This window comes from Balaenoptera physalus (genome assembly GCF_965194825.1).
Source record: "Balaenoptera physalus genome assembly, chromosome: 10".
NCBI classification, from domain to species: Eukaryota; Metazoa; Chordata; class Mammalia; order Artiodactyla; family Balaenopteridae; genus Balaenoptera; species Balaenoptera physalus.
The window spans coordinates 101,631,851-101,657,957 of record NC_138889.1 but is presented as its reverse complement, the minus strand read 5'-3'; the positions used below and the strand labels follow the sequence as shown (position 1 = coordinate 101,657,957).

Genomic DNA, 26,107 nt, shown 5'->3' with positions numbered 1-26,107 from the left:
GCTCCAGCTCCATCCTTAATCACCTATGAGTCAAGGGTCTTCCGAGTCTTTAGATAATGGAATCAGGATTGACCAGCTTCCCTGCAGCAGGGGTAATGGAAACCTGAGCCCGGAGAATTGGGGAGGATGAGTGGTGTGTGTGTGTGTGGGGGGGGGGGGAGTGGTGTAAGTCTGATGGAGATGGAGATGCAGGAAAGGTGTGGAGTATGTGTGAAGCTTTTCTTATGGGAGGAAAGGGGTATGCCGCATTTTTAGGTTGGGAGGAATTTATATATGGGAAGGGAGCATAACAGGAGATAAATGAGGATTAGCGAGGAAAACAGAGCTTCCAGTCATCCCTGCGGTGGCTCTAAACCTGAATTTATACACGTGGAGTGGCCACGTTGCGTAGGCTCTTAGGTGTTTGCACAGGAAGCCTCTCTAGTCCGCCAATGGTTACCTTTTCTCTAGCCGTGACTCTATGGTGCTGCAATCAGTACAGGCGGCTGGGCCTGAGAATTGGGCCGTCCTAAGGCAGTCTCCTCTCTAGGCAGTCGTCTCGGTGGCCATTTTGCCCAAGCGCTCCTCAGCCGCTAAGTTGCGTCAGTTTCGCCGGGGTCTCAGCCTGTGGCAGGCCCCTCATTTGCAAGACTCATTAATAATTGAGTACCTGGGCTGCGCCTATTTGCGTACGACCCGGCGGATTCTGCACGGTCTATCCACTCCCGGTTTTTACCGGTTCATGGATATTCATGAGGCGCTTTGGGGGCGTGGACCTGGGCGGAGCTAGGGGCGGGGCCCCGCCACAGCTCTTACTGGCTTGGTCCCGCGGTGACGGCGGTAGCGGCGGCGGTAGCGGCGGCTGAGACTGGCATCGGGGTGCCGAGCCCGAGCAGAGCGGAGCCGGATCCTGGGGGAGCGCGTGAGTGTGCGGGGGCGGGCGGGAGGGCGAAGGAGGGGGCGGGGTCCGGCATTGGGGGCGGGGGAGAGGCATGGAAGGAGTGGGCGCTTTTCAGTCGGGACCTCGGTTGAGATTGGAGGGAGGGGGGGGTCACCAGGAAAGTTTGCAGGGGCCGGGGGCGCGGGGTAGGCGGGGGACACAGGGGACCTGCCGCGTGTGCGCGGGGGCGGTGGGTGCACGGTCTGGAGCTCGTGCTGACCGAGCCAGAAGAAAGGGGGGAGGGGGAGAGGGCTTGAGGAGGAGCCGGGGGCGGGCGGAGCTGCTGGAGGGACCCCCCGCCTTTCCCTACCCCCGGGCCTGCGCTAGCCCCCTCCCCCGGCTCCCTCGGCACGCCCCCAAGCACCCCAGTCCGCCCCCACCCGGTCCTTGTCCCCAGTCCCTCGTCTGTTCGCCGGCTGCTCCACATCCCGCGCACAGGTTCTCTGCTTCTGCCGCCGCCGCCCCCTCCTCCTCCTCTTCTACCCTGTTCTCCTCCTCTCAGGCTGCTGCCGTCCCTCTGTGTCCAGAGCTCCCCACTGGGCCCCACCAGACGGCCCCTCGCCCCGGGCTGTTCCGTCTTCCCGTTGGCCCTCCCTCCTCCAGCAGTTTACAGGCTGTCCCTTCCGACCTCTCTGGCCCCAGATCCGGCCGGAGATCCCAGGTCTATAGGGCTGACCCCGCCTGCGGCGATGCTTCTCTGGGCCTCTGCCCCGGGGCTGGAGCTGCCTGGCCTCTCCCCTGCCCTTCTGGCGGCCTGTGCTCCCAGGGGTCAGCTAGTCTCCTCCTGACTCTTACGGATTGGGAATGCTCAGAGCCACTGAGATTTTACAGCTTTGGGCTCTGGCCTTGTTCCCCTGGGTTTCCTGGCTGGGGCCTCTGAACTGCTGCGACCCCCTCCTCTTGGGGAAGGCGAGCTGCAGCTTCTTTGCTGCAGCTCCTCACACTGCTGAGGTGTCCACCAGGCCCCCAGGTGAAGGGTTTTTCGGTTCTGGACCAGTTCCTCTCCATTTCTAACCACCCACACCATGTCCCTGGTAATAATGTTCAGGGACAAGGAAACAATCTTGTGTTTTTTTAATTTTATTTTTTCCCGTCATGTGCCCCTCCTCCATGCACACTTGGACCGGCTGTGCACAGTTACTCACCCACCCACCCACAGTGAGCATCCTGTGTGGTAGTTGGCTGACCAAGGGATTGACAATCATGGGTATCTCTCTACCTCCTTCATATTCCCTCCCATCTTTCAAACAAGCTGGGGCAGGGTAAAAGTGAGAGGTGGGTGGGTTTTGCAATGGTTGGACACCTGAGGTCCCTTCGGATTTGGTGCTGTCTTGCCAGAACAGCTGGAGTGGGTGACTTTGAGGAAGGCAGTGCCCCTTGCAGGTTGGAGAAGTTTGGGTCATCCTCACTGACTGTGGACACACTAGGTGATAGGAAATACCCCTCTTCCTTTGGAACAAGAGGGGCAGGGCTCCGTCAACCTGGGGGGGTCTTGAGGGTGGGATGGTGCTTCAGGAGCCAGGGTGGGAACTGAGGAGGTGGTGAAGTGTCTGAAGAGCAGGTGACATGACTGGGGCCTGCAGGAGAGACGGAGTGGTCTGGAACAACGGAAGCCTGTGGTTTGGGGAAAGGAGGAGGTGGTCACCAATGTGTTAGCTTATTGGTGACACTAAATGGAATCATACTAATAATGGCCAACATTCATTGGACACTTATTAGGTGCTAGGCATTGTGGTCAGCAGCTGTGTGCATCCTCTCATGTAAGCCTCTCTCTTTTTTTTTTTTTTGCTGCGCTGCATGGCATGTGGGATCTTAGTTCCCTGACCAGGGATAGAACCTGTGCCCCCTGCAGTGTGCAGTGAAAGCGTGGAGTCTTAACCACTGGACTTCCAGGGAAGTCCCTCATGTAAGCCTCTTAACAGTCTCAGTAACTGTGTTTTTCACATAGGGAAGCTGAGGCTTAGAGAAATCAGCAATGTGCTTAAGGTCACAGAGCTAGAAAGTGGTAGATCCATCCAGCATTTGAATCTGGTGTAGCAGACTTGAAGCTTCTGTTACAAGCTTAGAGGAGGGGCACCCGTTTGGCTTCTACCATAGGGCTGTGTCATTAGGTTTAACATTTCTACTTCAGCTCCCCTCAAAACCCCTCAGGTCAAGTCTAGGCTGGTGAGTGATGCCCACATACATTCATAGGCTGAGGCTGTCCCACTGTGACTGTCCAAGAAAGGGAACCCTAGGGAGTTTTCCCCCAAGCCACCCCGCCCCCCGGATGTTCTCAAGCCCTGTCCCATTCTCCCAGCCCAGGCCTGGGCCGGCTCCTCCTTCCTCTTGGCGAGGCTCTGGAAATCCAGTGGGAGGCCATTGCTATGGCAACAGGACTAGGCCCTGACTTTACCTCATCAAATTCCAAGCTGAAGCCAAAGCGATTGAGAAATTAAAGAAAAAAATGTATTCCAGATGTTTACTTTTTATTCCTTATTTTTCCGTGTTTGGATGAGACAGCTCTGAAGGAGGCGGGAGTGGGGCAGGGATGTGGAAGGAGGAGGGGGGAAGCGGGGGGAGAGGGAACCACTCCCAGCTGCAGGAGGGAGGGAGAGAAGGAGGGTGAGCAGGAAGGGGGAGGCAGGCAGGCAGGCAGACAGGCAGGCAGGCAGGCGGTGGGGCGGAGCCCCAGGTTGGGGAGGAGGGAGCGGGTTTTTCCCGTCTCCCATGAGGTGATTCACAGAGAGACTTCAGACTTTGCGGACCTCTTACTCTGCCCCTGAGTAGATACCTCGAGTGGGGCCACCGGACCCCGGGGGGTGCCTTGGGAGAGGTAAGTGGGGTGCCACGGAGAAATGGCCACGGGAGGGAGCAGTGCGTGGCTCCCTGAAGCTCCAGGACTTTAGGGTTAGGAGACAAGAGTTGGAGAGTGATTTGGGAAGTGTGGAGGGTGTGGCGGCTGGGGACCTCCCTTGACCTCCCCCAGCCCCCCCCCCCAAGTTCCCTCTTCCTGTCCCGAACTCTGCTTCTGCCAAAAGTAGGAGACGTCCCTCGCCACCGAGCCTACTGCCAGCGCCCAACCCTTTTGCTTTCTCTCTTTTCCTGGGTCTTCAGCCACCCCAGCTCACCCCTCTGCTTCCCACTTCTCACGCAGGTCCGCCGCATGTGATGAAAGTATCTGCTCTCAGGGAAGGCACAGCCATGGCTTCCCTACCGCCCCGGGAGCCGGAGGAGGAGTTGGTATCTGCTGGCTCTGAGCCAGGTACCTATGGGTGCAGGGTGGGGCAGCGGGGTGGCTGGGAGGAGGGTGGGAGGGGCGGAGGCTTGAACCCCCATTCTGTCTTGGAGCCGTTGGGCGAACGATGACTCTGTGCAGTGGGAGGGAGGGAGGGAGGAGTACTGAGGACGGGCAGGATGAGTCTGAAAGGTTCTTAGCTCCCACTGAGACCCTTCAGAACTGTTTGAGATCATAGCTCTCCAGCAGAGGAGAGCAGACTAACCTTGAGATGGCGTGGATCAAACCACATGTTTGACAGAGGAGGAAACTGAGGCCTAGGGGGGAAATGGCATGCACCTATGGATTTGAACCCAGGCCTCCTGGCTCCCTGTCTAGACGCCTTTCTTGCCCTGAGCCAAATGAGTGGGCGATGAAGGATTCTATTAAAAGGGCCGTGGCCATGAGTAATTCAAGGTCTTTTATTTGGTATTGAAACGCCTTACATAGAAGATGGGTTTCTGGTCTTTTTTTTTTTTTTTCCTCCTCCTATACCAGATTTACTTCTTTTTGGCTTAGGTCAATAGTAAGTTTGCATTCCTGATCACACACCGGATGACAGTGGGGAGGTGGCCTGGGTGTGCCCTGGGGGAGGGGGCAGCAGGGTGGCAGAGTAGGGAAGCTGAGCTGGGATAACAAGTTTACTGTGAATGGTAGTATAGCAGAGTATCATGTAAGAGGAGAGGACTACATTGGGGAGATGATGGGCTGACTACTTGATATGGGTAGGCAGGTACTCATTTATTAGCTCATTTGCTCATTTATTCATTCATTTGTTAAGAACGTGCACTAGGTGCAAAGTGGGTACAGGGAGAAATAGCTGCCAGCTGGACCCTTAAATAGCTTTAGCTTATAAGGGGGATTGACTAGACATTTTGGGAATTTGGAGATGGAAGATGTTTCTGGCATGTGTATGGAAAATCAAGGAAGGCTTCGTGGAAGAGGTGACATTTGACTTGTACCTAGAAGGATGTGAACATTCTGAGTTTGTACGGTGGGAGATGAAGTTCTGCTTGCTGTTCTTCTGACATCCCCCCAACCAACCCTTTCCTTTTGGTAGGTGACGCTCGGGCCAAACCCCCTGTCAAGCCCAAACCCCGAGCCCTGCCCGCCAAGCCAGCCCTGCCTGCCAAGCCCAGCCTGCTGGTGCCTGTTGGGCCTCGGCCTCCCCGGGGTCCTCTGGCCGAGCTGCCTTCTGCCCGCAAGATGAACATGCTGGCGGGACCGCAGCCCTATGGTGGCAGCAAGCGTCCCCTTCCGTTTGCACCAAGGCCTATGGCTGAGACCCCTACTGGAGGAGAAGCCACCCGAGAGACTGTGAAAGAGGAGCCTGGGAAAGAAGAGGTAGCCCCCTTGACACCTCCAGCTCGATGTGCCGCCCCGACGGGTGTGCGGAAGGCGCCCGCGCCCTTCCGTCCAGCCTCGGAGCGCTTTGCAGCCACCACAGTGGAAGAGATCCTGGCCAAGATGGAACAGCCGAGGAAGGAGGTCCCGGCCAGCCCTGACCGCCTCTGGGGCTCCCGCCTCACCTTTAACCATGATGGCAGCTCAAGATATGGCCCCAGGACCTATGGTGTGGCCACAGGTCCCAGGGATGAGGATGGTGGGACCCTCTCCAGGGAATGGGCCCAGGAGGGGCCGGCAAAGTCTCCCACAGAGTTCCCTGAAGAGCCCAGCAAGACCCCCGAGGAGAGGTGAGGGGGTGGGAGGCTGTATGTTTGGTTGCAGCCTGGAGGACAAAGTGGGTAGTTGCATCTGGGATTGTGATCTTCGCTTTTAGGTTAGGTCTGAGTCACAAAACATTCCCCCAGCAGACAGTGCTACTGTGTTCTTTTTACAATGATAGTTCTCTATACAGAGTTGATGTATGTTTATAGTAGAGTTCAAATGTACGGTATGGAAGTTTATTTTCAGGGTTTTTTTTATACTGAGAGCCAATCTCTGCCTCACTTAATCCACAGCCATGCTGTTTTGTGAAGGGAATATTAAACCCATTTTAGAGATGAGGAAACTGAGGCTCAAAAGTGACTTCCCCTGGTCCCTTAGCAAGTGAGAGAGACAGAGCTGGGGTTTGAATTCGGGTCTGTTTGATTCCAGTGTGTGCTTTTAACTTTAACTGCTAGCTCGTGCTGTGGGTGCAGCCGTGTGCCAGGTGCTTGTGTGTGTGTGTGTGTGAGTGTGTCAGTTTGAGGAGGGCACGGTCTGGCTGTAAGGAGGAGTCTGATGGGAGAGGAAAGACACGAACACACCTTGATGCCAGGCCAGCTAGTGTCAACGCACAGGAAGTACAGCTAGGTTGGAGACTGTTGCGTATGGTATACTTGCCTAGAGTTGGTGCCAGTATATAAAAGAAGGCTGACCAGGAGGTGCCCCTGGGCACTGGAAGAGGCTGAGGGCTGTCAGCTGCATGGAGGCCATCCTCAGGGCAGGGAGAGCTGCTTGAGGCACTTGGCAGCTGGACCCCTGGCAGCTCTGCTGGGCCCACAGGCCCCTTCCCACTCCTGCTGCTGTGGAGGGCAGGGCCGCTGTGGTCTGAGCTGAGCTGGAAGGTAAGACCCTTGCCCTACCCTGCGCTGCCCTGCCCTCCAGCCTTTCCCCTCTCTCACCTTAAAGTGCCTGGAAGGCGGGGCCTCCTATCAACTCTTTTGTCCCAGGCCTGGGCTCCCAGGAGGTCACCCCCTGTCCAGGCTGGGTTCCGCCCTTCACCTTCCCCTCCTTTGCTCCAAGCCAGGCTTAAAATGAACAACTTCAACCTTGGAAAATCACTCTTCCCTCTTCCCCCTTTCCCTCCCCCTGCAATTCCTCAAGAAGTATTGGCAGGGCAGCAGGACCAGCTGCATTCTCCCTGGTGGCAGGAGAACATTAACCCCTTAAGGGAAGGGGGGCGGGTATCTTTTTGGGGGCCATGGAGGGGTCTGGGCAAGCTGCATCCTCTTCCCAAAGGAGTTGGGGGAACTTAACCCTCGGTGTGCAGGTGGGGAACAGGCACTGTCTCTGGGGCACTTTGTGGAAACTGCATAGCGTCTCTGTCCCCCAGTAGGAAATGCCCGTGGGAGGTGGGAGGCAGTTAACACTGGATGCAGTTGCAGTCGCTTAGGCAGACCCGTGATCAGCTCTCCCTTATCTACCCTGTGACAGGCCTTTCCATTCTAGGCCTCCATTTCCCCTCTTTCTCCCTCACAGGAACCCCCTTTCGGACCTGGCCTTCAACGGGGACCTGGCTCAGCTGGCCAGCTCTGAGCCACCTACCGACGTGAGTTACCCTCCGGTTGCGAATCAGAACCGTGCTATTTTAGAGCTGGAAGGGTCATCTGAGATCATCTCTTCCACCTCCTTGTAGTTTAGGTGGGGGAGCGGAGGCCGTGGAGGAGGTGACTGGCCCAAGGGCTGGCCCTGGGACTCAGATTTCTCCACTTCCAGGCCACCCTGGCTAAGTGTGGCTCAGGCCCTGAGGCTCTTACAGTGTCCAGAACAACAGTCCTTGATTACCTACTGTGTGCTGGGCACATCCCAGGAATGTTGACTGATAACTCTAGCTGGCAGGCCCCTTTGGTCCCATATGAGAGGTGAGGACACCTGGGCTTGAAAGGTTAAGTAACGTACCCAGGAGCTGAGGCAGGATCTGAAGGGTCTGAGTCGTCGGCTCTCCCTGGCTGGATTGCCTTCTCAGGGTTCAGAAGAGAGGAAGAGTCCTTTCTTGGGGGTTTCCTGCTACATCCCCTCTCCTGACAGTGTGCTCAGAGGGCAGACGGCCTGAATTTCTGAGTAAGTGATGTGAAGGGTGGTCCTTCTTATTCACAGAGCCCTTGCTAGCCAGAGGCTGTCCTATCTGCCCCATGAGGGAGACCTGACTCCATTCATTTGTCTGTCCAAAAGTATTTATTGAGCAACTACTGTGACCTGGGTACTGGGGAAACAGCAGAGAACGAAACAAAGACCGCCCCTGCTCTCAGGGAGCTCACCTTCCAATGCGGGGAGGCAGATGCCAACACAGACATCCCTGCGAGCCAGCAGATGTGTAGTGTGTCAGACAGGTGCTGGGGACACCTGGAAGGGTTCTGGGGTGAGGGTAACAGGGGAAGGCCTCGCTACGAAGAGGGGGATGGAGTGAGCTATGTGGATGTTGGGGAATAGCATTTTTGGCAGAGGGAACTGTAAGTATGAAGAACTTGGTACCTTCCCGGCAAGGAAGCCTGGATGTCTGGATCGCAGTGAGAGAGGAGGAGTTGGGCGATAGGGAGGACCCAGAGGTGATAGCCTTGCAGGCCCCTAGGAGGACCTTTGCTTGCGTGAGGGGATTATGCCGTTGAGGGGCTGGAGGAGAGGCGTGACCTCTGCTGTTTTAGTTGTAAAGAGTCACCCTGCCCTCTTGGTTGCAGGGAGCCCAGGGCAGCAGCAGGGACTAGTTAGGGGGCTGTTGGGATAACCCAGGTGAGAAATGATGGGGTCATGGACTCTGGAGGTATAGCCCGTGGTGGAGACGGCGAGCAGTGGTGACCTCTGTCTAGGATCTGAAGGTGGCGTGGACGGGATTTGCAGATAGATTGATGTGAGGAGAGAACAGAATCAAGGGTGACTCCAGGGCTTCTGAGGTGAGTGATCAGAAGGTTACCCTTTACGGAAAAGGGGACTTCTTAGGGTGAAGCAGGATCGGGGGAGATCAAAGGAGCTTGCTTCTGGATTTGTTGAGTTGGAGATGCCTTGTAGACATGCAAGTGGAAACGTCGAGGGGACAGTGGGATATTTGAGTCTGGAGCTGCAGGGCCTTGTCAGTGTAGAGATGGTAGTAAAGACAACTGAGATCACCGAGGGAGTGGGTGAGGCGGAGGAGGGAAGAGGAGGAGGCCTAGCAGAGGAGCTCGGAAGAAGCGGGAAGGAGCAGCGGTGAGGTAGAAAATCCAGCCAGCGTGGAGTGCTCTGGAAGCCAAATGAAGTTAGTAGCTTCCAGGACTGGGGGGGTAGGGGGAGCGGGAGACGGGAGGAGGGCGGATTAGTGGTCAGACGCTCCCCATGGGGCAAGGAAGATGAGCGCTGAGAAGTGGGAGCTAGCTGCAGGGCGTCATGGGTGACCTTGACCAGAGCGGTGGGATGGCGGGCGAGGGGAGAAGCCCATTTGGAGGGGCTTCAGCAGAGGATGGGTGAGAGAAGCTGTGGTGATAGATACTGAATGCAGAGCCCTGTGTTTAAGGAAAAGGGGTGGTAGCCAGGGAGAGAGGAGGAGTCAACAGCACTGTGTGTTTTGTTTTTTTTAAGCCAGAAGAAACGAGAGCAGTTTGTGTGCTGATGGAAGTGATCCAGTAGAGTAGGAAAAATCAGTGATGCAGGACAGAGAGAGGAGGAGTTGGCCTTAGCTCTGAGCAAGGACAGTTCACGACCACGGCAGGGAGCAGGGTGCTTGGGCTCCTGTGCAGGCGGCGGGGCTGTGGGTGCTGGTGTGGGTGTCCTACGTCCACGGCCCCTGCGTTCTCAGGGAAGGGGGGCGAGGCCGTCAGCTGAGAGAGCCCGGGAGGAACTATGGAGTTTTGAGGAGACCAGATGGGAAAGCGTTGCCTGGGGGGTGGGGGGTGTGTGCAGTGGGATTGCTGGGCCGCAGGGGTGCCCTCTGAGGGCAGGGGGGATGAGCCGCAGGGGGCCCAGCCGTCCTGGTTGTGTGCTTTTCTCCAGCCACGTCCAGCACAGCTGCCCGGGTGCAGCCTTGAGGTGGGGAGAGCCGTGTATTTAAACAGGTTAAGCAGTAGGGTGAGGGAGGGAGCTGTGTAAAAAAGTGACATCAGTGGTGATAAAGAGAGGAAGGGAGGGAGTCGGACGGTGAGAAGGAAGGAGGGTTAGTGGCTGTGCTTCTCAGAGGGGCTGAGGGATTAAGCGGGGTGGGGGATGGAAAGAGGGAGGTGGACAGATGTGGGTGGGAATGGGTGAGTGGGACACGTGAAAATGAGGTTGTGGAGGAGCAGTCGTTACAGGTAAGGACAAGGTCTAGGGTAGGATCCTGGGGACAGGTGGGTCACAAAGTAATCGGGGAAGAGGAGGGCAAGGACCGGAGCCAGGATGCTGGGTGGGTTGACGGTGTGACTGTTGGAATCACTATGCGTTATAACAGGGGTAGCGCTGGGGAGGGTGGCAGTGGTCCAGGAGCTCTGCTTTTGAGGGAAGGAGGGGTCTGTAGGGGGCTCTAACAGGAGGGGTTCTGGCTGGTGTAGTTCAAGGGCATGAGCTTTAAATTAACCAGAGATTTGTAGAGGGGACGGAGGGTGGAGGGAATGGAAGTTGGCCTTGAGAAGGAAGCAGGATGCCTCCCCCTGCCCAGACCCAGTGGGTGATGATGTGGCAGAAATAGCCCCATTGGCGAGAGGGCGGCAGGGGAATCGTGATCTCTGGGGGTGGGCAGAGGTCAGGTAGAGCGAGACTCACTTTGCCGTCTGGGGACAGGCTGAGTGGAGGGGTAAAGGAGTGCCAGGTGTTTGGTGGCCCCAGTGTCCCACAGCATCCATTCTTCCTCTAAGTCCTATCCTGAAAGGCCATGTGCACAAATCTTAGTTAATCCTCACCTAACCGTGAGACGGACATGGTTGCCACCAGCCCCAGGGTACAGATGGGGAAGCTGAGGCTCGGAGTGACTTCTGTGCAGGAGGGCACACAGCTTACAAGGGCCGGGCCAGGGGTAGCTCTGGGCCAGGTGCTTTCCCGTGCCCTGGGCCTTTCACCTGAACGCTGAGGCCGGCCTGCCTGCCTCCTTGAGGCGAGACTGTGACACACAGAGCAGGGTGCAGAGCTCCACGCCACCCCTGGGAGGTAGGAGCTGCTCTTGGGAGCTGGTCTGGAGCTGCGTGGGGCCTGGAGTCCTGCTCTGAGGCCGAACCTCCGCACACACAGACAGCCAGAGTCCCAGTTTTCCTTTTCCCTTTGTAAAGCCAGTGTTCTTGACCCATGAACCGTGGACCCTTTAGAAGAGCCTTAGGTGCGCTTTGGGGTGGGTGGGTGTGGGCGGGAGGGTTTGAACCACCTGAAGTGGTGTGAGTGATACCGTGTGAATAAGGCGACGTGCATTTTGTGGGGAGAGGGCCAAAAGGAGGGGTCTGTGGACCCCGAGACGTTTAAGACACTCGAAGTCCTGTGGGAGCCTCTTGCGGCCATCCTGGGTGGCTTTCCCTCTGCTCCCGGGCTTCCTCCGTGGAGTGTGAGAATGCGAGGCGGCCGCTGACCTGAGGTCCCTGTGGGGGTGGCAGCGGGCCCCCCACCCAGCTGAGTGGTGAGTGATGGCTCTTGACCTTTCTCTTGCAGGTTTCCAAGCCCCGGGTCCCCTCCAGTCCAGGCTCCACCTTGGAGAATGGAGGCTCCGCCAGCCCAGGCCTCCCCGTTGAAGCCTCGAGCTCGGCCCCCGAGTCTCCCCGTCTTTCCTCACCCGATGAGAGCTCTCCCCGCCACTCACAGCTTCCAGAAGCCCAGAGCCCTGCAGCTTCCGGCGCTTCTCCCTGCCTCCCCAAGACTCCGGCATCCCCAGCTGCGGCCCCTCCTGATGAGGGCTCCTGCCACCCCCCTACTCCGGGGCTCCCCTCTCTGGGAGCCCCGGAGGCCCCCAGACCCAGCAGCCCTCCACTCCAGGAGCTCTCGGGGCGCCGCAGCCCGGAGCAGCCCCCAGCCGCCTTGCCCCAACCCCTGACGGAGGGGGGTGAGTTGCTAGACCTCCCTTGGACGTTGCCATCTGGGGAGGTGGCGGCCACAGAGGGTGAGGACCTGCGTCCCGTCAGCCTGGCTCAGCGCCGATTTTCTGAAGGTGGGCTCCGGCCGCCCGGCGAAGACCAGGAGAAGCTGGGGGGCTCGCTGGCTGCCCTGCCCCAAACCCAGGGGAGCCATTCGGCCCTGGATCATCCCTTTGGGAGTGAGACACAGTCCAACTGGAGCCTGTCACAGTCCTTTGAATGGACCTTCCCCACGCGGCCTTCGGGTCTAGGGGTGTGGCGGCTGGACTCCCCGCCCCCCTCCCCCATCACTGAAGCCGCGGAGGCCGCGGAGGCCGCAGAGGCTGGAGACTGGGCTGCAGCTGGCAGGGAGGAAGGAGTGTCCCAGCAGGCGCGAGGGGCCCCGCCAGCTCCAGAGGGCCCAGGAAGGCCTGGTTCCTGGGTGCAGGCGGATGGTCCGGGCACCTCCCCAACCCAAAAGGGCGATGGGGAGAGCCATCCTCAGTCCCCAGCTGTCCCCCTCGAGCCCCTGCCAACAGCAGGGGACCCGCCTGGACCAGTCTTGCTGCAGGCAGAGGAGAGGTACGAGGAACGGGAGCCCCTGCCCGGACAGGGATCCCTGCTTCCTCTGCCCACCAGGGAGGCCACCCTGCCCATCCTGGAGCCGGTCCTGGGGCAGCAGCAGCCAGCACCCCGTGACCAGCCCTGTGTCTTCTTTGCCGCCATCCCGGACCCTGGGCAGGCACTGCCTGCCGAGCAGGAGGCCGTGACCCTGGCCCAGGCTGAGACCACCCAACCCAGGACAGAGGTTCAAGACCCATGTAGGGCGTCCCCCGAGCCTGCAGGCCCTGAGAGCAGCTCCCACTGGCTGGATGACCTCCTGGCTTCACCACCCCCCAGTGCTGGAGGTGCAAGGCGGGGAGCTGGATCTGAGCTGAAGGACACACAGACCCCAAGTGCCTGCTCTGAGGTGAGGACAGGGCACGGGGCGGGGCTTGGGATGGAGGCCAGGACTTCCGGAGGGCTTTGTTCTGTCAACATGGATTTTATGTGATCAGAGCTTGGGATCCAGCCATGATCAAGGGCACCTAGGACGTGCCCCTCAGAGCTGTACCGTCTGGCAGAGCTGGCAGAGCAGAGGGTATGGGACGGTGCTTAGGGTTTAGTGTGAGTTCTTATCTGGCTCCAGCATCCACCAGCTGACTGGTCTTGGGAACATACCCTAACCTCTAAGCTTCAGAGTCCTTTCACAATGATAACGTTTGCCTCTTAGGCTTGTACTGTGGGTAAGATAGACATGGAAAGCGCTGGGTGCAATGCTTGGCAAACAGTGTTCAGTACATTATTATGGGTGGCATTATGAAGGGCACCAGCATAGCCAGTTAGAGCTATGGGCTCTGGACCCCGACTGCCTGGGTTCGTGTCTTGGCCCTGCTCTTTGCCCACGTGTGACCTTGAGCAAGTGACTTTTCTGCCTGTGCCTTGGTTTCTGCATCTGTAAAATGGGGAGAACAGTGATGAGCTCTACCTTGTAGTGTGCCGGTTACCTTAGTACCTGTAAAGTACTAAGAATAGTGCCTGGCTCATCACGAGTGCTTGGTGAGTGTTGCCTTTTATGAACGTTATTACTATTAAGCTCAGACTTGCCTCTGTAGACAGGCAGCTGAGGCCCCGAGGAGGCAGAGCCTTGTGCAAAGGTTACCCAGCAAGTTGGTGGCTGGGCCAGGGCCAGAGCGCCAGTTCCAGGGCCAGTGCCCTTTCTCCTACCAGGCTGCCCCAGAATCTCAGGGCTGGGGTCCAGGTGGCTTTTGAAATGTATTTTTCAAGCCCAGCCTGGGCTGGTAGGGGTGGGGCTGGAAGGAGGGCGGAGCCTGGGGGCCTCTGGGGGCAGAGGTGGGGGGAGGAGGAGGAGCAGGAAGGAGTTAAGACCAGGCTGGCTCCTGAAGTAGGTGTGTCTGTCCCAGGATGTGGGTGACTCAACTGGCTTCTGGGCGGGGCTGCCGGAGCTGCAGCTGCTCTGGAGGGAGCGGGGCCAGGGCCAGCGAGAGCCAGAGCCGGAGCACTCGGACAGGTCCGGGCGAGGGGAGCGGCCCAGCCCTGTCCTGGCACCCTCCGCACCCAGTAGCCTGGGGCGGGCAGGGGGCAGGAGGCAGGGGCCATGGCCCGACCTGGGGACGGGGAGCCCAGCATGTCTATCTTGGAGAGGCTGCTGGCCAACGCAGCGCTGCGGGATGAGGCTGGCTGGCTCCGCAGCCCTGAGCCCAGGGCTCCCCCACCCGCAGGAGTGAGTCAGGGAGTGTGGGGTGGGGTGCCGGGAGCCCCGGCTGGGTCTTTTCCCCTGTGCAGGAGGAGGCTGTCCCTTCTGCCTCCCAGGCGGGCAGGCGGGCAGGCGGGCAGGCGGGCAGGTGGGCGAGGACTGAGAGGTCTTCCCGGGGAGGCCTAGACAGGAGGGTGCTTTCCTTAGGGAGGAAGGGGCTGGGAACTCCCGGGGGCTAGAAGGGTGTTGGGTGGCGTTGGGATTTTGCCTTGGAAAGGAGATCGTGGAGGGGCTTAGAGTTCTTGATCTCTCCTTGCTGAAAGTATAGCCCCATACCCATGTGAAGACCATTCTGCCAGGCAGCCTCTCTCCTGGCGGTTTGCCAAGTGTTGCCCAAGGGCTGTAAACATGACCATGGGATCATCGATTGAGTGTCCATGGTGCGCCAGGCGCTATGCTGAGTACTTGGCTTAAATGATTTTGTTTAATCCTCTTGTACCACCCCACGTAGTAGGAATTACCCCATTTAAGGATGAGGACCCTGAGGCCCAGAGTGGTTAAGTGATTTGCCCAAGGTCACACAGCTGGGATCCAGACCCAGGCTTTCTGTAGCCAAAGTGGGGCTCTTGGGCACTAGGCAGTGCTGACTCTCTCATTCTGGACTGATTCTCACCCTGATTGTTTCTCTCTTTTTTCCTGATTCCCAGGGACTCCTTGGCTGGGCCCAGAAAGATCTGCAGAGTGAATTTGGGATTGTAGCAGACACACATCCCAGCAGTTTTAGTCCTTCCAGTTGGTCCCAAGACACTTCTCAGGACTATGGCCTTGGGGGTGCGAGCCCTAGAGGGGACCCAGGCCTTGGAGAGAGGGACTGGACCAACAAGTGCGGGCACGGAGTGGGGGAGGGGAGCTCCAGGGAGTGGGCCGGCAGGTGTGGCATCGGCCAGGAGGGGATGGAGGTCGGCAGCCAAGATGGGAGTGGAGTGTCGGCCCCAGGGGGCCTCGCGGCCCAGGACCGGGTGATTGGAAAGCCAGCCCAGCTTGGCACTCCGCAGAGCCAAGAGGGGGATGTTCGGGACTGGGAGTTCAGAAAGAGGGATTCCCAGGGCTCTTCCTCCAGCCAGGATGTAGAAATCCAGGACCAGGAATTCGGGAAGGGAGATTCTCTGGGTACTTACAGCAGTCAGGATGCAAGCCTTCAGGACTGGGAATTTGGGAAGAGGGAGTCTCTGGGTGCTTACGCCGGCCGGCGTGAAGATGAGCAGAGCCAGGAATTGGAGAGGAAGGACCAGCTCGGCAGGTGCAGCAGCCGGGACGCAGGTGAGCAGGACCAGGAGTTCGGGAAGAGCGATGCTTCCCTGAGCACCTGCAGCAGCCGGGGTGCAGAGCAGCCGGGCCAGGATTTCGGGAAGAGCGCCTGGATGAGAGACTACAGCCGCGGTGGCAGCTCCACGGCCCTCGGCTCCCGGGACAGAGGCTTCGGAGTGAGAGCCCTGAGTGCCGGCTTCAGCCCCGAGGAAGCCCAACAACAGGACGAGGAGTTTGAGAAGAAGATTCTGAGTGGCAGAGAGAGCCTGGGCGAGGCCAGCAGGGATGTAAGCTGGCCTGAAGAGACTGAGTCCGGGGGCTTGTTCAGCCCCAGCAGCCCCCAGTCACAGGATGGGGCACTGGGACAGAGAGACCAGAGCAGCTGGCAAGGAGGTGGTGCCAGCCAGGAGGTTGGAGGGCTGCAGGGAAGACAGCAGGCAGGGGGCCAGAGCCCCGGTGATGCCGACCAGGAAGACAGGGAGGGGGGGCAGCGAGGCTGGGCCGGTGACTTCAGCCTCGGCGTTGTCCCCCAGCCAGAGGCGGTGGCCTTCAGCCCAGGGCAGCGGGACTGGAGCGGCGACTTCCGCGTGGAGGCAGCCGAGAGGAGCCATCAGTTTGGCATCATTGGCAACGACAGAGCGAGCGGTGCTGGCCTGAGCCCTTCTGGCAAGATAGGAGGCGGCCACTTTGTGCCTCCCGGGGAGACCTTGGCCGGGACCATTTACTGGAGGGACCAGCTGGGCCTTAGGAACTTGGAAGTGTCCAGCTGTGTGCGTTCCGGGGGCTTGAGTGAAGCCAGGGAGGATGCCATGGGGCAGGTGCGCTGGGCAGACAACCTGGGCTTGAGAGACGTGGAGCTGGCCGGCCGTCTGGAGACTGGAGGGTCTGTGGAGCCCAGGGGCATCGGAGTCGGGGAGAAGGACTGGACTTCTGAGGTCGGGTTGAGGGGCAGAGATTTGGCGGCAGTGGGGGAGGCAGGAGACCACAGCCAGGCCAGAGAGAGTGGTGTGGGGCAGACCGACTGGTCAGGTGTGGAGGCAGGAGAGTTCCTTAAATCAAGGGAGCGCGGCGTGGGTCAGGCAGACTGGACACCTGACCCAGGGCTGAGAAACAGGGAGCTCGGGGCGGGCCAAGTGGACTGGGGCGACAATCTGGGCCTGAGGAATTTGGAGATGCCCTGCGACCTGGAGTCTGAGAGTTCCCGGGGGCCACGGGGGTGTGGAGTGGGGCAGACGGACTGGACCCAGGACTCGGGGCTCCGGAACGTGGAGCTCTTGGGGGCCCGGAGTGAGGCCAGGGAACATGGGGTAGGGGAGGTCAGCCAGCCCCCCGAACCAGGCCTGAGGAACGACGGCGTCTTGTCCCCTGGCCTGGAGGCCAGAGACCCCTCGGAGGCCAGGGAGCTGGGAGTTGGCAAGACAAGTGGGCCAGAGACCCAGGGCGGAGACGCTCCCCTGCCTTCCGTGGCCGTCTGCCCCGAGGAACCCGGATCAGAGGCAGGGGAATCCCCCGGCTTTGGAGTCAGGTAAGGGAGCGCCATCCCAGGGTGGGGAGGGAAGGAGTGATGGCTGTCCGAAAAGTGCATCCTTTGTAAGGGGGATAGAAACTGCCTTCCCCCAAGAACTTGTAGTGTTTGGAAAATTGAGGTGGTTTGGACTGTGAATTTTTGCTTTATTTTTTAAACTGAACTCTGACATACATACAGGTGAGTTCCTTTTTTGAACGATGAATGTGATGGTTGAGGTGTGACTTTTGCAACCCGTGCTTTAGGCTTCCTTGGTGATTGTGAGTATGCTGGAGGATATGTCCTGTCTTTGGTTGGTTTCTGGTGGCTGTTCCCAAGGCCTCTCGGTCCTGAAGCCGCAGGTGCTCCAGGACCAGGGAACACGGATGCTTTCACAGGCTTGGGGCGGAGGACTCTGCATCGTCCTGGCCTGAGCGCTCCACGTCAGTGGCACTCGTTGCTTCTTGCAGCGGGTAGGATCTCTGTGCTTCTTGCCTGCCTTGTCTTAAGGCCCAGGAGGGCATCAGTTTAAGAACCTGAAAGGCGGGAATTCCCTGGCGGTCCAGTGGTTAGGACTCTGCACTTTCACTGCTGCGGGCCCGGGGTTCAATCCCTGGTCAGGGAACTAAGATCCTACAGGCCTCGTGGCATGGCCAATGAATAAATAAATAAATAAAATAAAAAATAAAACAACAACAACAGAGAATAAACCCTGGTTTAAAAAAAAAAGAAAAAGAACCTGAAGGGCATTGGGACCTGGCTCCTGGCCCCATGACTTTGGCCTCCATGCACAGAGTTTCTGAAAAATAACTTTCCAAAAAAAAAAAACAAATCGATAGTTTTCCGAGCCAACCACAGTCTGTCCCTGAGATTTTTCTGTTCTAAAACCAACTGAGGTGATGTTGCACCTGGTAAGGGTGCTAAAAAGGCATTGTTTCTATTTCCCTAACATTTCCATCCACTGAGGTTGGGTTTAATTCTCTTGACTGAGTAGCAGGTTTGACCTTTTCCAACCCTGGAGCTTCTCATCTGGCGTGAAGGGAAGAAGGGAGGGGGGTGTTGGATGGGATCTGTGTTAGAAGTGGAAGGGGCTGATGGTAGTGGGAGGGGGGCAGGAGGGCCCAGGAAGTGTCTAGAGGGAATCGGTGGGGTGTTGGGGGGGGGTCAGGAGAGGCATTTGGGGTTGAGGAGGAGGGAGAGGGGAAGGTGGACAGAGCCTGGGGCCAGGACGATGCCCCGGGGAGTATCCTGGGGGCTCAGGCTGCTGAGGGGGAGATGGAGGAGTGTGGGCAGAGGTGAAGCCTGCAGGAAGGGCTTGAGTGCCCGGGACCAGGAGTCCACAGGCTCCGGGGATCCTGCACAAGTTGCTGGACCTCTCTGAGCTGTAACATTCCTGGTGGGAGGAGAGTGTAGGCTCCCCATGGTTGCCCCGGATTCCGCTTCCCGGGACTCTCAGAACTTCTCAGAACTCCACAGTGCCCCATGCTCAGCTGCACACTGCACCTCACTGATCTTCACACCTACCCTGTGAAGCGGGAAAGGGATCTTATCATCTCCTGTTAGCAGGTCGGGGAGTGGTGTGACCCGCTTAAGGTCACCGAGCCAGCAATGTCTCTTTCTCACTTCTGCGTCTTTACTGCGTTCAAGGCTCTTAGACTACCACGCAGGGGGACCCACAGCCCTCCACCTTTCCCCGAAGATTGGGGTGGGCCTTGGGAGGGGGAAAGCGAGAATATCTCCCCTTGTTTAGGATGGAGGGAGAGGCCGGCTGGGGGACTGGGTTGGGGAAGGGGAAGGGTATCGGCAGAGAAGCTGGGAGTCCTCAGCGCTCAGCTCTCTGAGCTCCGGTCCCCATCACACCTTGAAAATGCTTGGGTTTTTCCGGCCATGTTGTGTGGTTGGAAAACGCCACTGTGTACTCAGTGGGCGTACAGGAGACTTAAGGAGTATGGATATTAGCACTGAAGCACAGGAGTAAGGAAACCTGTATATCTTTCTCTAATGTGATGTTTCTCAAGCTTATTTGACTAATATCCAAGGGGCTGGTGTTCTGAGCATCTGACTTAGGGAAATTCTACCCTCTGGAAAGTTGCTCTTTAGAGGAAATTTTGAAGGTTCTCCTGGTAACGAGAAGTCCTTGAGGACAGCTCAGAGCCAGCTGGCTTTGGGCCTGTGTGCCAGGTTTGGGTCCTGATTCTGCCACCACCCCTGTGACCTTGGGCAAGTCCCGTCTCTGCTCAGGCCTCCTGTGTCTTGTCTGTAATTGGGAGTAATCGACCCCCGACACCCACAGCATTGATCTTCACACCTACCCTGTGAAGCGGGAAAGGGATTTTATCATCTCCGGTTAGCAGGTCGGGGAGTGGTGTGACCCGCTTAAGGTCACTGAGTCAGCAATGTCTCTTTCTGGAGTTGGGCTAGGAGTTCATACACAGGAAGTGATAGAAACCTGCCTGGCACGCGGTCGTCACTGACCGAATGCTCACCGCCAGTATCTGTATCTGTTTTGCAAGTGTGGATGGACGTGAGGGGCTGTCCCGAAACTGAGGCCTTGGAAGACACTTTGGTTATCATCCCGTGTGGGGCGAAGGTTCCCCTGCTGGTGGTCATTGGCTGTACCACTGTCCATATAACTGGGACAAGAGCGGCGTCGGGGAGAGATCAGGCCCCTCCCCTCTGTGTCTAGGTCACCTCGTCCTGGTGGGAGTGGCGCTCCTGGGTCTCCTGAGAGCTGTTGCACTGCCCTCTCCTCTCTCTGGCCTCCTGGTCATCTCCTGCCCCTTCCCCCAGGCCGCAGCGAGGCAGAAGCCTCCCAGCCATTTGGCGGCGGGGGGGGGTCTTCACAGAATGTGAGAGGACCCGCAGGGATACTGAGGCCAGCTCCTTCATTCCGTGGGGGGGGAAGCAGGCCCAGAGAGGCAGTGTGACTTTCTCAAGGCCCCACAGCTTGTGAATGTGGGCTCCTTCATGTTCCCTTGGGCCCCAGCCCTGTAACCGTCTCTCTGGGTGCTCCTCCTGTCTCTCTGGGGTCAAGGTCAGCTGCCGCCCCTTTAGACACATCATTCCAGCTTCAGTCCTCACCTCTCCCATTTTCGGTCTTGGAGCCTTGAACACAAGGAAACTGATTTTTTGTGCATCTACTACATGCCGATCCCCGTGTTTACACCTGGAGTGGCTGTGGGCGTGGGGTTGGACAGAGTCCCGGCCCTCAGGAGCCTCTAAGTCCAGGTGGGCGAGGGATAGAGATGGTATGAGACAAGTGCTCAGGCCGGGAACCTGTGTTGAGCACGAGGATGATTACCCTAAAAATTCGTCAAGGGCCAACTACGTGCTGGGCGTATATTTCTGCCAACAGACCCGGCAAAGTATAGGTACTTATATTATCCCCATTTTACAGATGAAGAAACTGAGGCTCAGAGTGGATCAGTAACTTTGCCAAGGCCACAGGCAAGGGGTGCAGCCCATATGTGTGCCGGAGGGGCCAGTGCTCGGGATGGGTTCCTGCCCTGCTCCCTGCCAGCGAGCGGCTCAGGTTATAGGTGTTCTGGGTGCTCCCAGAACAAGGAGAAGGAAAGCTTCTCCCGGGATGGGAGGAGGGTGAGCGGGCAGGGATGAATGCTCCCCTCCCCCACCCCGTGGTCCCCCCCAGAGCCCACCGAGCTCCTCCTCTGCCCTCTGCCCTCTGCCCACGTGGCTCCGGGCCAGGTCTCGCTCTGGAGGTGGATCTTCCCATCCACCCGTCCGCTGTCTCACGTCCCCTTAGCTCTCGGGGCCTGCCCTCAGCCTCCTCACTGCCTCACCCCGGGAGAGGCTGTGGGCAGGGCCTCCTCAGGCTGGGTGGGGTGCTGCCGCTGCCCCCTCCCTCCCTGGCCTCCCTGATTTTAAGCAGCGGGGTAAGCTGGCTTTGGCCCCCCCCTCCAGGGCTGCTCCTGATTCCGCTGCCTTGCTGCACTTCTGCTGCTACCTCCGCCTCCTCCCTCCCTCCCTCCCTCCCAAGACTGCTTTAATTTCCATCTGTCAGCAGCTTGTGGAAGGACAGACGGACACGCGCTCTCTCCTGCCCTGTCCCCTTCTGGCCTGGTACTGACTCACCTGCTTCACGCTCTTCCCCTCCAATCTGGGACTCGTGGCCTGGCTCCGGGGTGCTGTCCTGCCCGCCTTTCCCATGCCTGTGTGCACGGTGTGTGTGTGTGTCGGGTGTGGCTCTGCTGTGCTTGTGGTGTGGTGGGTTCGAGGTGTGTGTGGAAGGAGTGACCAATGAATAGTGCACACTTCCCTGCAGGAGATGTGCCGTGAGAGTGTTCAGGTGTATCTGTGTGTTTCAGGGGGGCAGCTGGGCAACACAGGCTCCTCGTGTGAGGAACGTGAGCTAGTGAGAGTGGTGTGCTGTGCCTGGTGTGTTCTTGTCATGCTTTCAGGGAGCTGCGGGCAGGAGACGCAGACGCTGTGTCGAGGTGCAAGGTGACCCAGCCTCTCATTCCCTCGGCAAATATTTGCTCCGTCCCGCTCCTGGCCAGGCCCTGGGCCGAGGGCTGGGAGCACAAAGGTGGCAGGGGGCCCGTCTTTGCCCTTGAGTTGCTCACAGATGGGCAGTGGGGACAAGGAACCACGGGCTCTGAGGCAGAGGCTGGGGCAGGTAGAAGCCAGGGCTTGCAGGGCTGGGGCAGGTAGAAGCCAGGGCTTGCAGGGCTGGGGAGAGCGCTGGCTGGGGGAGGGGAGCCGGCCGGCTTCAGAAGAGGAATTGAACTGCAGGGAGAGTGAGCAGAGAGGCAGTGGGGGAGCCTTCCAGGCGGGAACAGCTTGTCCAGATACACAGTCGGACACATAGCCATCTGTGAGGGTCGGGTGCTCAGTGAGACTGGGGCACGGGGAGGGACGACCCGGAGGGTGGGGGCCGAAGAGGCAGGCTGGGCAGATGGACCGCTGCCTGGCTTATCCCAAGGAGAGTGACCACCCAAGCTGGTGCCCTTGGGAGGGACACACTGACAACATCAACAACAGCGACGGTCGTGGTAATAGTAACCGTTATTGATAGGGCACATACCGAGGGCTCTGCACTGTGCTGGGGGCTTTAGAGTCTCACTCCAGTCCCCCAGTGATTCTGTAGTTAGGAGACCCCGAGGCTTTTATAGGTGAAGGCACTCATCCAAAGTCTCAGTAAGTGGTGGACCTGGGATTTGAACCCGCCAGGCTGGCCCAGGTGCTGCCCTCTGTGCTGTGTTGTATGAGGCGCCTGTCGGGAGGGAGAAGCATGGACGAGGGAGAGGGAGAGGTTGGGGAAAGCGCCCTTCGGGGAGGGAGATGTGGTCCCACGTGACCTTGGCCTCTGGTCCTTTGCAGCCCTGGCGGATGCCTGGCCCGCTTCCCGCCCTCCGGCTCCCAGGGCCTGCTGGAGGAGATGCTGGCTGCCAGCAGCTCCAGGGCCGGGGCCCGGAGGGAGTCGGCAACCTCGGGCCTCAGGGAGCTGTCAGAGGAGGAAGGGGCCACAGCAGGCGCTGACCAGGGGGAGCCCCTGGACCCTGGCCGGGACCCTCTTCCCTCCTGGAGGCCCCAGCCCGATGGTGAAGCCAGCCAGACAGAAGAGGTGGACGGCACCTGGGGCCCTGCAGGGACTGGGCGGAGCGAGCAGGACCGGACGCCGACCCCCCAGTGGCCCCCCCAGGGCCCTCCCGCCAGCTCCACCAGTCAGGATTTCTCCTTCATCGAGGTCAGTGGAGGGGAGCCCAGGGCAGTGGGTGGGATGTTGTCGGGGGTATGGGGGGGGTACTCGTCCCTTAGGCCTCTCTCATCTGTGTGGGCCCTGAGCAGTCTCAGTCCCGGAGGCAGAAAGCAGGAAACTCCAGCCCGAGGCTGTTAGGGGCTCCCCTGGGATGGATCAGGACCACGAAGACGGTGGCAGTGGTGTTACCCTTGTCCCGAGCAGGACACCGAGATCCTTGACAGTGCCATGTATCGGAGCCGTGCCAACCTGGGGCGCAAGCGTGGGCACCGGGCCCCGGCCATCCGGCCTGGGGGCACGCTGGGCCTGTCGGAGGTGGCAGAGTCGGACGCAAGGCTGTTCCAGGACTCTACAGGTAGGGCCGGGGTATCGTGTGATGACATCCGTGTCCGTGTCTGAGGGCGGTGCAGGGGCGGGGAGGTCTGGGGTTGCCGCCTGTGCTGAGCTCTTCTCTGGGCCTTTGCAGAGCCGCGGGCTTCGCGTGTACCATCTTCAGACGAGGAAGTGGTGGAGGAGCCTCAGAACCGCCGGACACGGGTGACCAAGGGGCTGAAAGTCAACCTCTTTCCTGGCCTGAGCCCATCAGCCCTGAAGGTACCGTCTGATAACGGGGCCATCTGACCACCTTGCATCCAGCCTGCCTTCCCTCCATCCATCTTCTCATTCCCGATCCCCTTCCTCCTGTTCTTCCTCTCACTCTGCTCTCCCTGTGCTGCGCGCTAAGTGGGATGGAAGGAAGAACAAGGCGTGTTTGTGTCCCACAACTTCCCAGGGTAGTGCGGGACATGAGCCGTGCCATCATTAGCCCTGGTGAAGGGAGAAGTTTAGGTGTCACTGGGCGGGGGGGGTAGAGGTAAGAGGTGGGCCTGCTCAGAGGGAGGGAGAGACAGTGGGTGCAGGATGGGAGGGTAGATTGGGGAAGGCCTCCTGTGAACACGTGATTGTAGCTTCGAGGTGCGTGGAGGAGTGGGCTGTGCAGGGTGTGAGGCGGGGAGACATTGGAGACAGAGGGAACAGAGGCGCGGGGACGGGAAGCCACTGCTGGCTTTGTCCAGCCCAGTTAGTCTGCATTCATTTCAGCAGTGTCTCTTTGAGGGCCTGCTGTGTGCCAGGCATGGCTCAGCTCTCGGGGCAAGCTCATCTCTAAGCGACTTCGCATCCACTGGGGTGAGAGGTGGAGGGGGTCTGAGCCTGATTCTGGGGACGGCGTACTCTGGGGAGGAGGCCTAGCCTTCTGTGGCTGCTCTTCCCTGCCCCTCTGACATCTGTCTGCACCTGGCTTGTCTCTCAGGCCAAGCTGCGCTCCCGGAACCGCTCGGCTGATGAGGGGGAAACGACAGAGAGCAAGTCGAGTCAGAAGGAGCCCGTGATCCATCGCTCCAAGTCCTGCAAGGTCCCGGGGCTGGGGAAGCCCCTCGCGTTACCTCCCAAGCCAGAGAAATCCTCAGGGTAGGTGACCTAAGCGCCGGGCATTCACTGGCCTCACTGCGTTGGCCTTAAAAGGAAGACCCTGCTTTACAAGAGAGGAAAACTGAGGCTTTGAGATGGTTGGCATGACCCAAGTCTGCTCTGTTCAGTTGGTGCCAGAGTGCTGGTCTCTAACCAAGCCCGAGACCACCTCTCCCGGTGGGAGGGGCGTTTCTGTCCCTACCACTCCCTTCTGACCTTCGCCCTCTGCCTTCAAGGTCAGAAGGATCATCGCCCAACTGGCTGCAAGCCCTGAAGTTGAAGAAGAAGAAGGTCTGAGAAGTCACTGAGGTGAGGGCAGGAGCTGGGCTTGGGCCTGTCTGGGGTTGGGAGTGGGTTCAGGGCTGAAGAGGGCCTGCCCTGGAGGACTCAGGAGGCCCCAGACCCTCTTCTAGACCTGAGCTCTCCATCCCTCTTTCTCTGTGAGGCTGGAAGCAGGCAGCTGAGGCCAAGTTCCAGAGACCTGGCGGGTCCCTTGGCTTGGGGACGTCCATCCCCACCTTCCTTCTTGGGCTCAAGGAGGGTCCCCCGTGCCCTTTAGGTGGCCTGAGCGTGGTCTGCCCGCCCTTCCAATCTGGGACCCTGGGGTGCATTCACTAGGCTCCAGGTGCCCAGCAGGGTCTCCATCGCGCCAGGCTCCGCTGGGGGAGCCAGGCTGCGGTGTGGGGAGGCGGGTGCGCGGTGGAGGGGGTGTGGAGAGGTGGGGGAGAGATGCCGAAGCGCCTCCTCTACTCCCACGTCTCTGCCTGACCTCTTCTCTTTCCTCCTGTTGCAGGTCCTTCCCATCTGGCAGTCTCAGGCAGTGCCTGTCCCTGTGGGGTCCCCGGCAAGGAGACTGCTGAGCCCCCAATGCCCCAGGCTGCAGCCTCTGCCCCCTCCACCTCCGGGGGCCGTCTGGGGAGGCACAGTTATGCACTTTGTATCACCGTCCCAACTCCCCTCACACCTCCCTCCCAACCAGTTGTTAGCGGTCAAAGGTTTAGGTCCCTCCCTCCTTCGCTGTCTTCCCGCCTCCCTCTCTGCTTCCTCCTCCAGCCTCCCCTGGGTTTTCTTTTGATACCAGTTTATAGCATTTTTTATAAAAGCCTTTGATTTTTGTAACGGGCGGAGCCCAGCCCCACCCCCGGTCTCCCTCCGCCCTGCCAGGCGCCCCACAGAAACTGATACCATTTTGCCACTTGAAACAATAAAGTTTTTTTGGGAATTTGTGCTGCCCAGGTTGTGGTGTGTGGTCATGGTGCCGCGTCCCCTGTCTGAGGCTGTACCTGGGAAAATGCTGGTTCTAGCCCTGGCCGACCAGCAGCTTGCTCTGACATTGAACCCGTCACTTCCCTGGCACTCGCTGGGCACCTAGCACCCACTGAGGAGGGCGTATTGGTTACAGTAGGCTGACTGCCGATTCACACAACCCCCAAATCTCCGTAGCTTAACACACAAAGGTTTATTTTCCATTCATGGCCCCGTCTGGGGTGGATTAGTGGTAGGGACACTCTGCACCTCACGGTCATTCAGATCCCAGGCTCCTTCCCTGTTGTGGCTCAGCCATCTGCAGGGGCCCTGGAGTCTCTGCATCAGCCAGTGGGGAGAGGGCAGGAGCCTATGGGAGACCCGCAGTCCACCGGCCGAAATTCAACTCATGCCCCCTGCTAACTGCAAGGGAAACTGAGAAATGTAGTTTAGATGTGTGGCCAGAGAGAGAGAGAGAGAGGACCAGATATTGGTAAAAATTCACCCTTCTTACAGCGGGGGTGGGGAGCGTTGTGTTGGTTTCTGTGATCCCTAAGGGTCCTTTGAACCCATGCGGTCTAGAATGTCCCCCAAGCTCTGGCCTTTCTCCCCTAAACCCCTGACCGTTGGCATCCTACTGTCCCTCAGCCTAGTCCTCTGTCATCCTGGGTTCCCCAGACTTGCCAGCCTCCTTCAGGGCTGGCATCATCTTTCCCTGAGGTTTGGGAAATGGAGAGTCTCCTGTGGGCTCACCTTAATGGGGGCCAAACAGAG

At 58.9% G+C, this 26,107-nt stretch overlaps 1 protein-coding gene across 5 annotated transcripts; it reads left to right on the top strand.

The window, feature by feature from the left end:
* The first annotated feature begins 745 nt into the window (after positions 1 to 745).
* On the top strand, positions 746 to 25,312 carry TNKS1BP1 (tankyrase 1 binding protein 1). Of its 5 annotated transcripts, none has more exons than XM_082478329.1 (13): positions 746 to 901; positions 4,056 to 4,163; positions 5,236 to 5,869; positions 7,359 to 7,428; positions 11,454 to 12,821; positions 14,816 to 16,941; positions 22,261 to 22,627; positions 22,844 to 22,994; positions 23,106 to 23,233; positions 23,723 to 23,806; positions 23,931 to 24,088; positions 24,325 to 24,397; positions 24,882 to 25,312. In XM_082478329.1, the coding sequence occupies exons 2-12, from the start codon at positions 4,070 to 4,072 to the stop codon at positions 24,383 to 24,385; spliced, it is 5,241 nt and encodes a 1,746-aa protein (XP_082334455.1). In that variant the 5' UTR covers positions 746 to 901; positions 4,056 to 4,069; the 3' UTR covers positions 24,386 to 24,397; positions 24,882 to 25,312. The 5 variants fall into 5 exon arrangements, with proteins under 5 accessions (XP_082334455.1, XP_082334454.1, XP_082334456.1 ...); XM_082478328.1 differs by lacking the exon at positions 24,882 to 25,312 and adding an exon at positions 24,545 to 24,852 and having other exon boundaries at positions 23,720 to 23,806; XM_082478330.1 differs by having other exon boundaries at positions 748 to 901; positions 23,720 to 23,806.
* The last annotated feature ends 795 nt before the right edge of the window (positions 25,313 to 26,107 follow it).

Excerpts from the sequence above, each read along its gene's own strand:
- TNKS1BP1 (XM_082478330.1), top strand. The coding sequence starts at position 4,070 with ATGAAAGTATCTGCTCTCAGGGAAGGCACAGCCATGGCTTCCCTACCG. Across the intron at positions 7,429-11,453 it reads GCTCTGAGCCACCTACCGAC|GTTTCCAAGCCCCGGGTCCC; the intron begins GTGAGTTACCCT and ends TTTCTCTTGCAG. Across the intron at positions 22,628-22,843 it reads AGGATTTCTCCTTCATCGAG|GACACCGAGATCCTTGACAG; the intron begins GTCAGTGGAGGG and ends TGTCCCGAGCAG.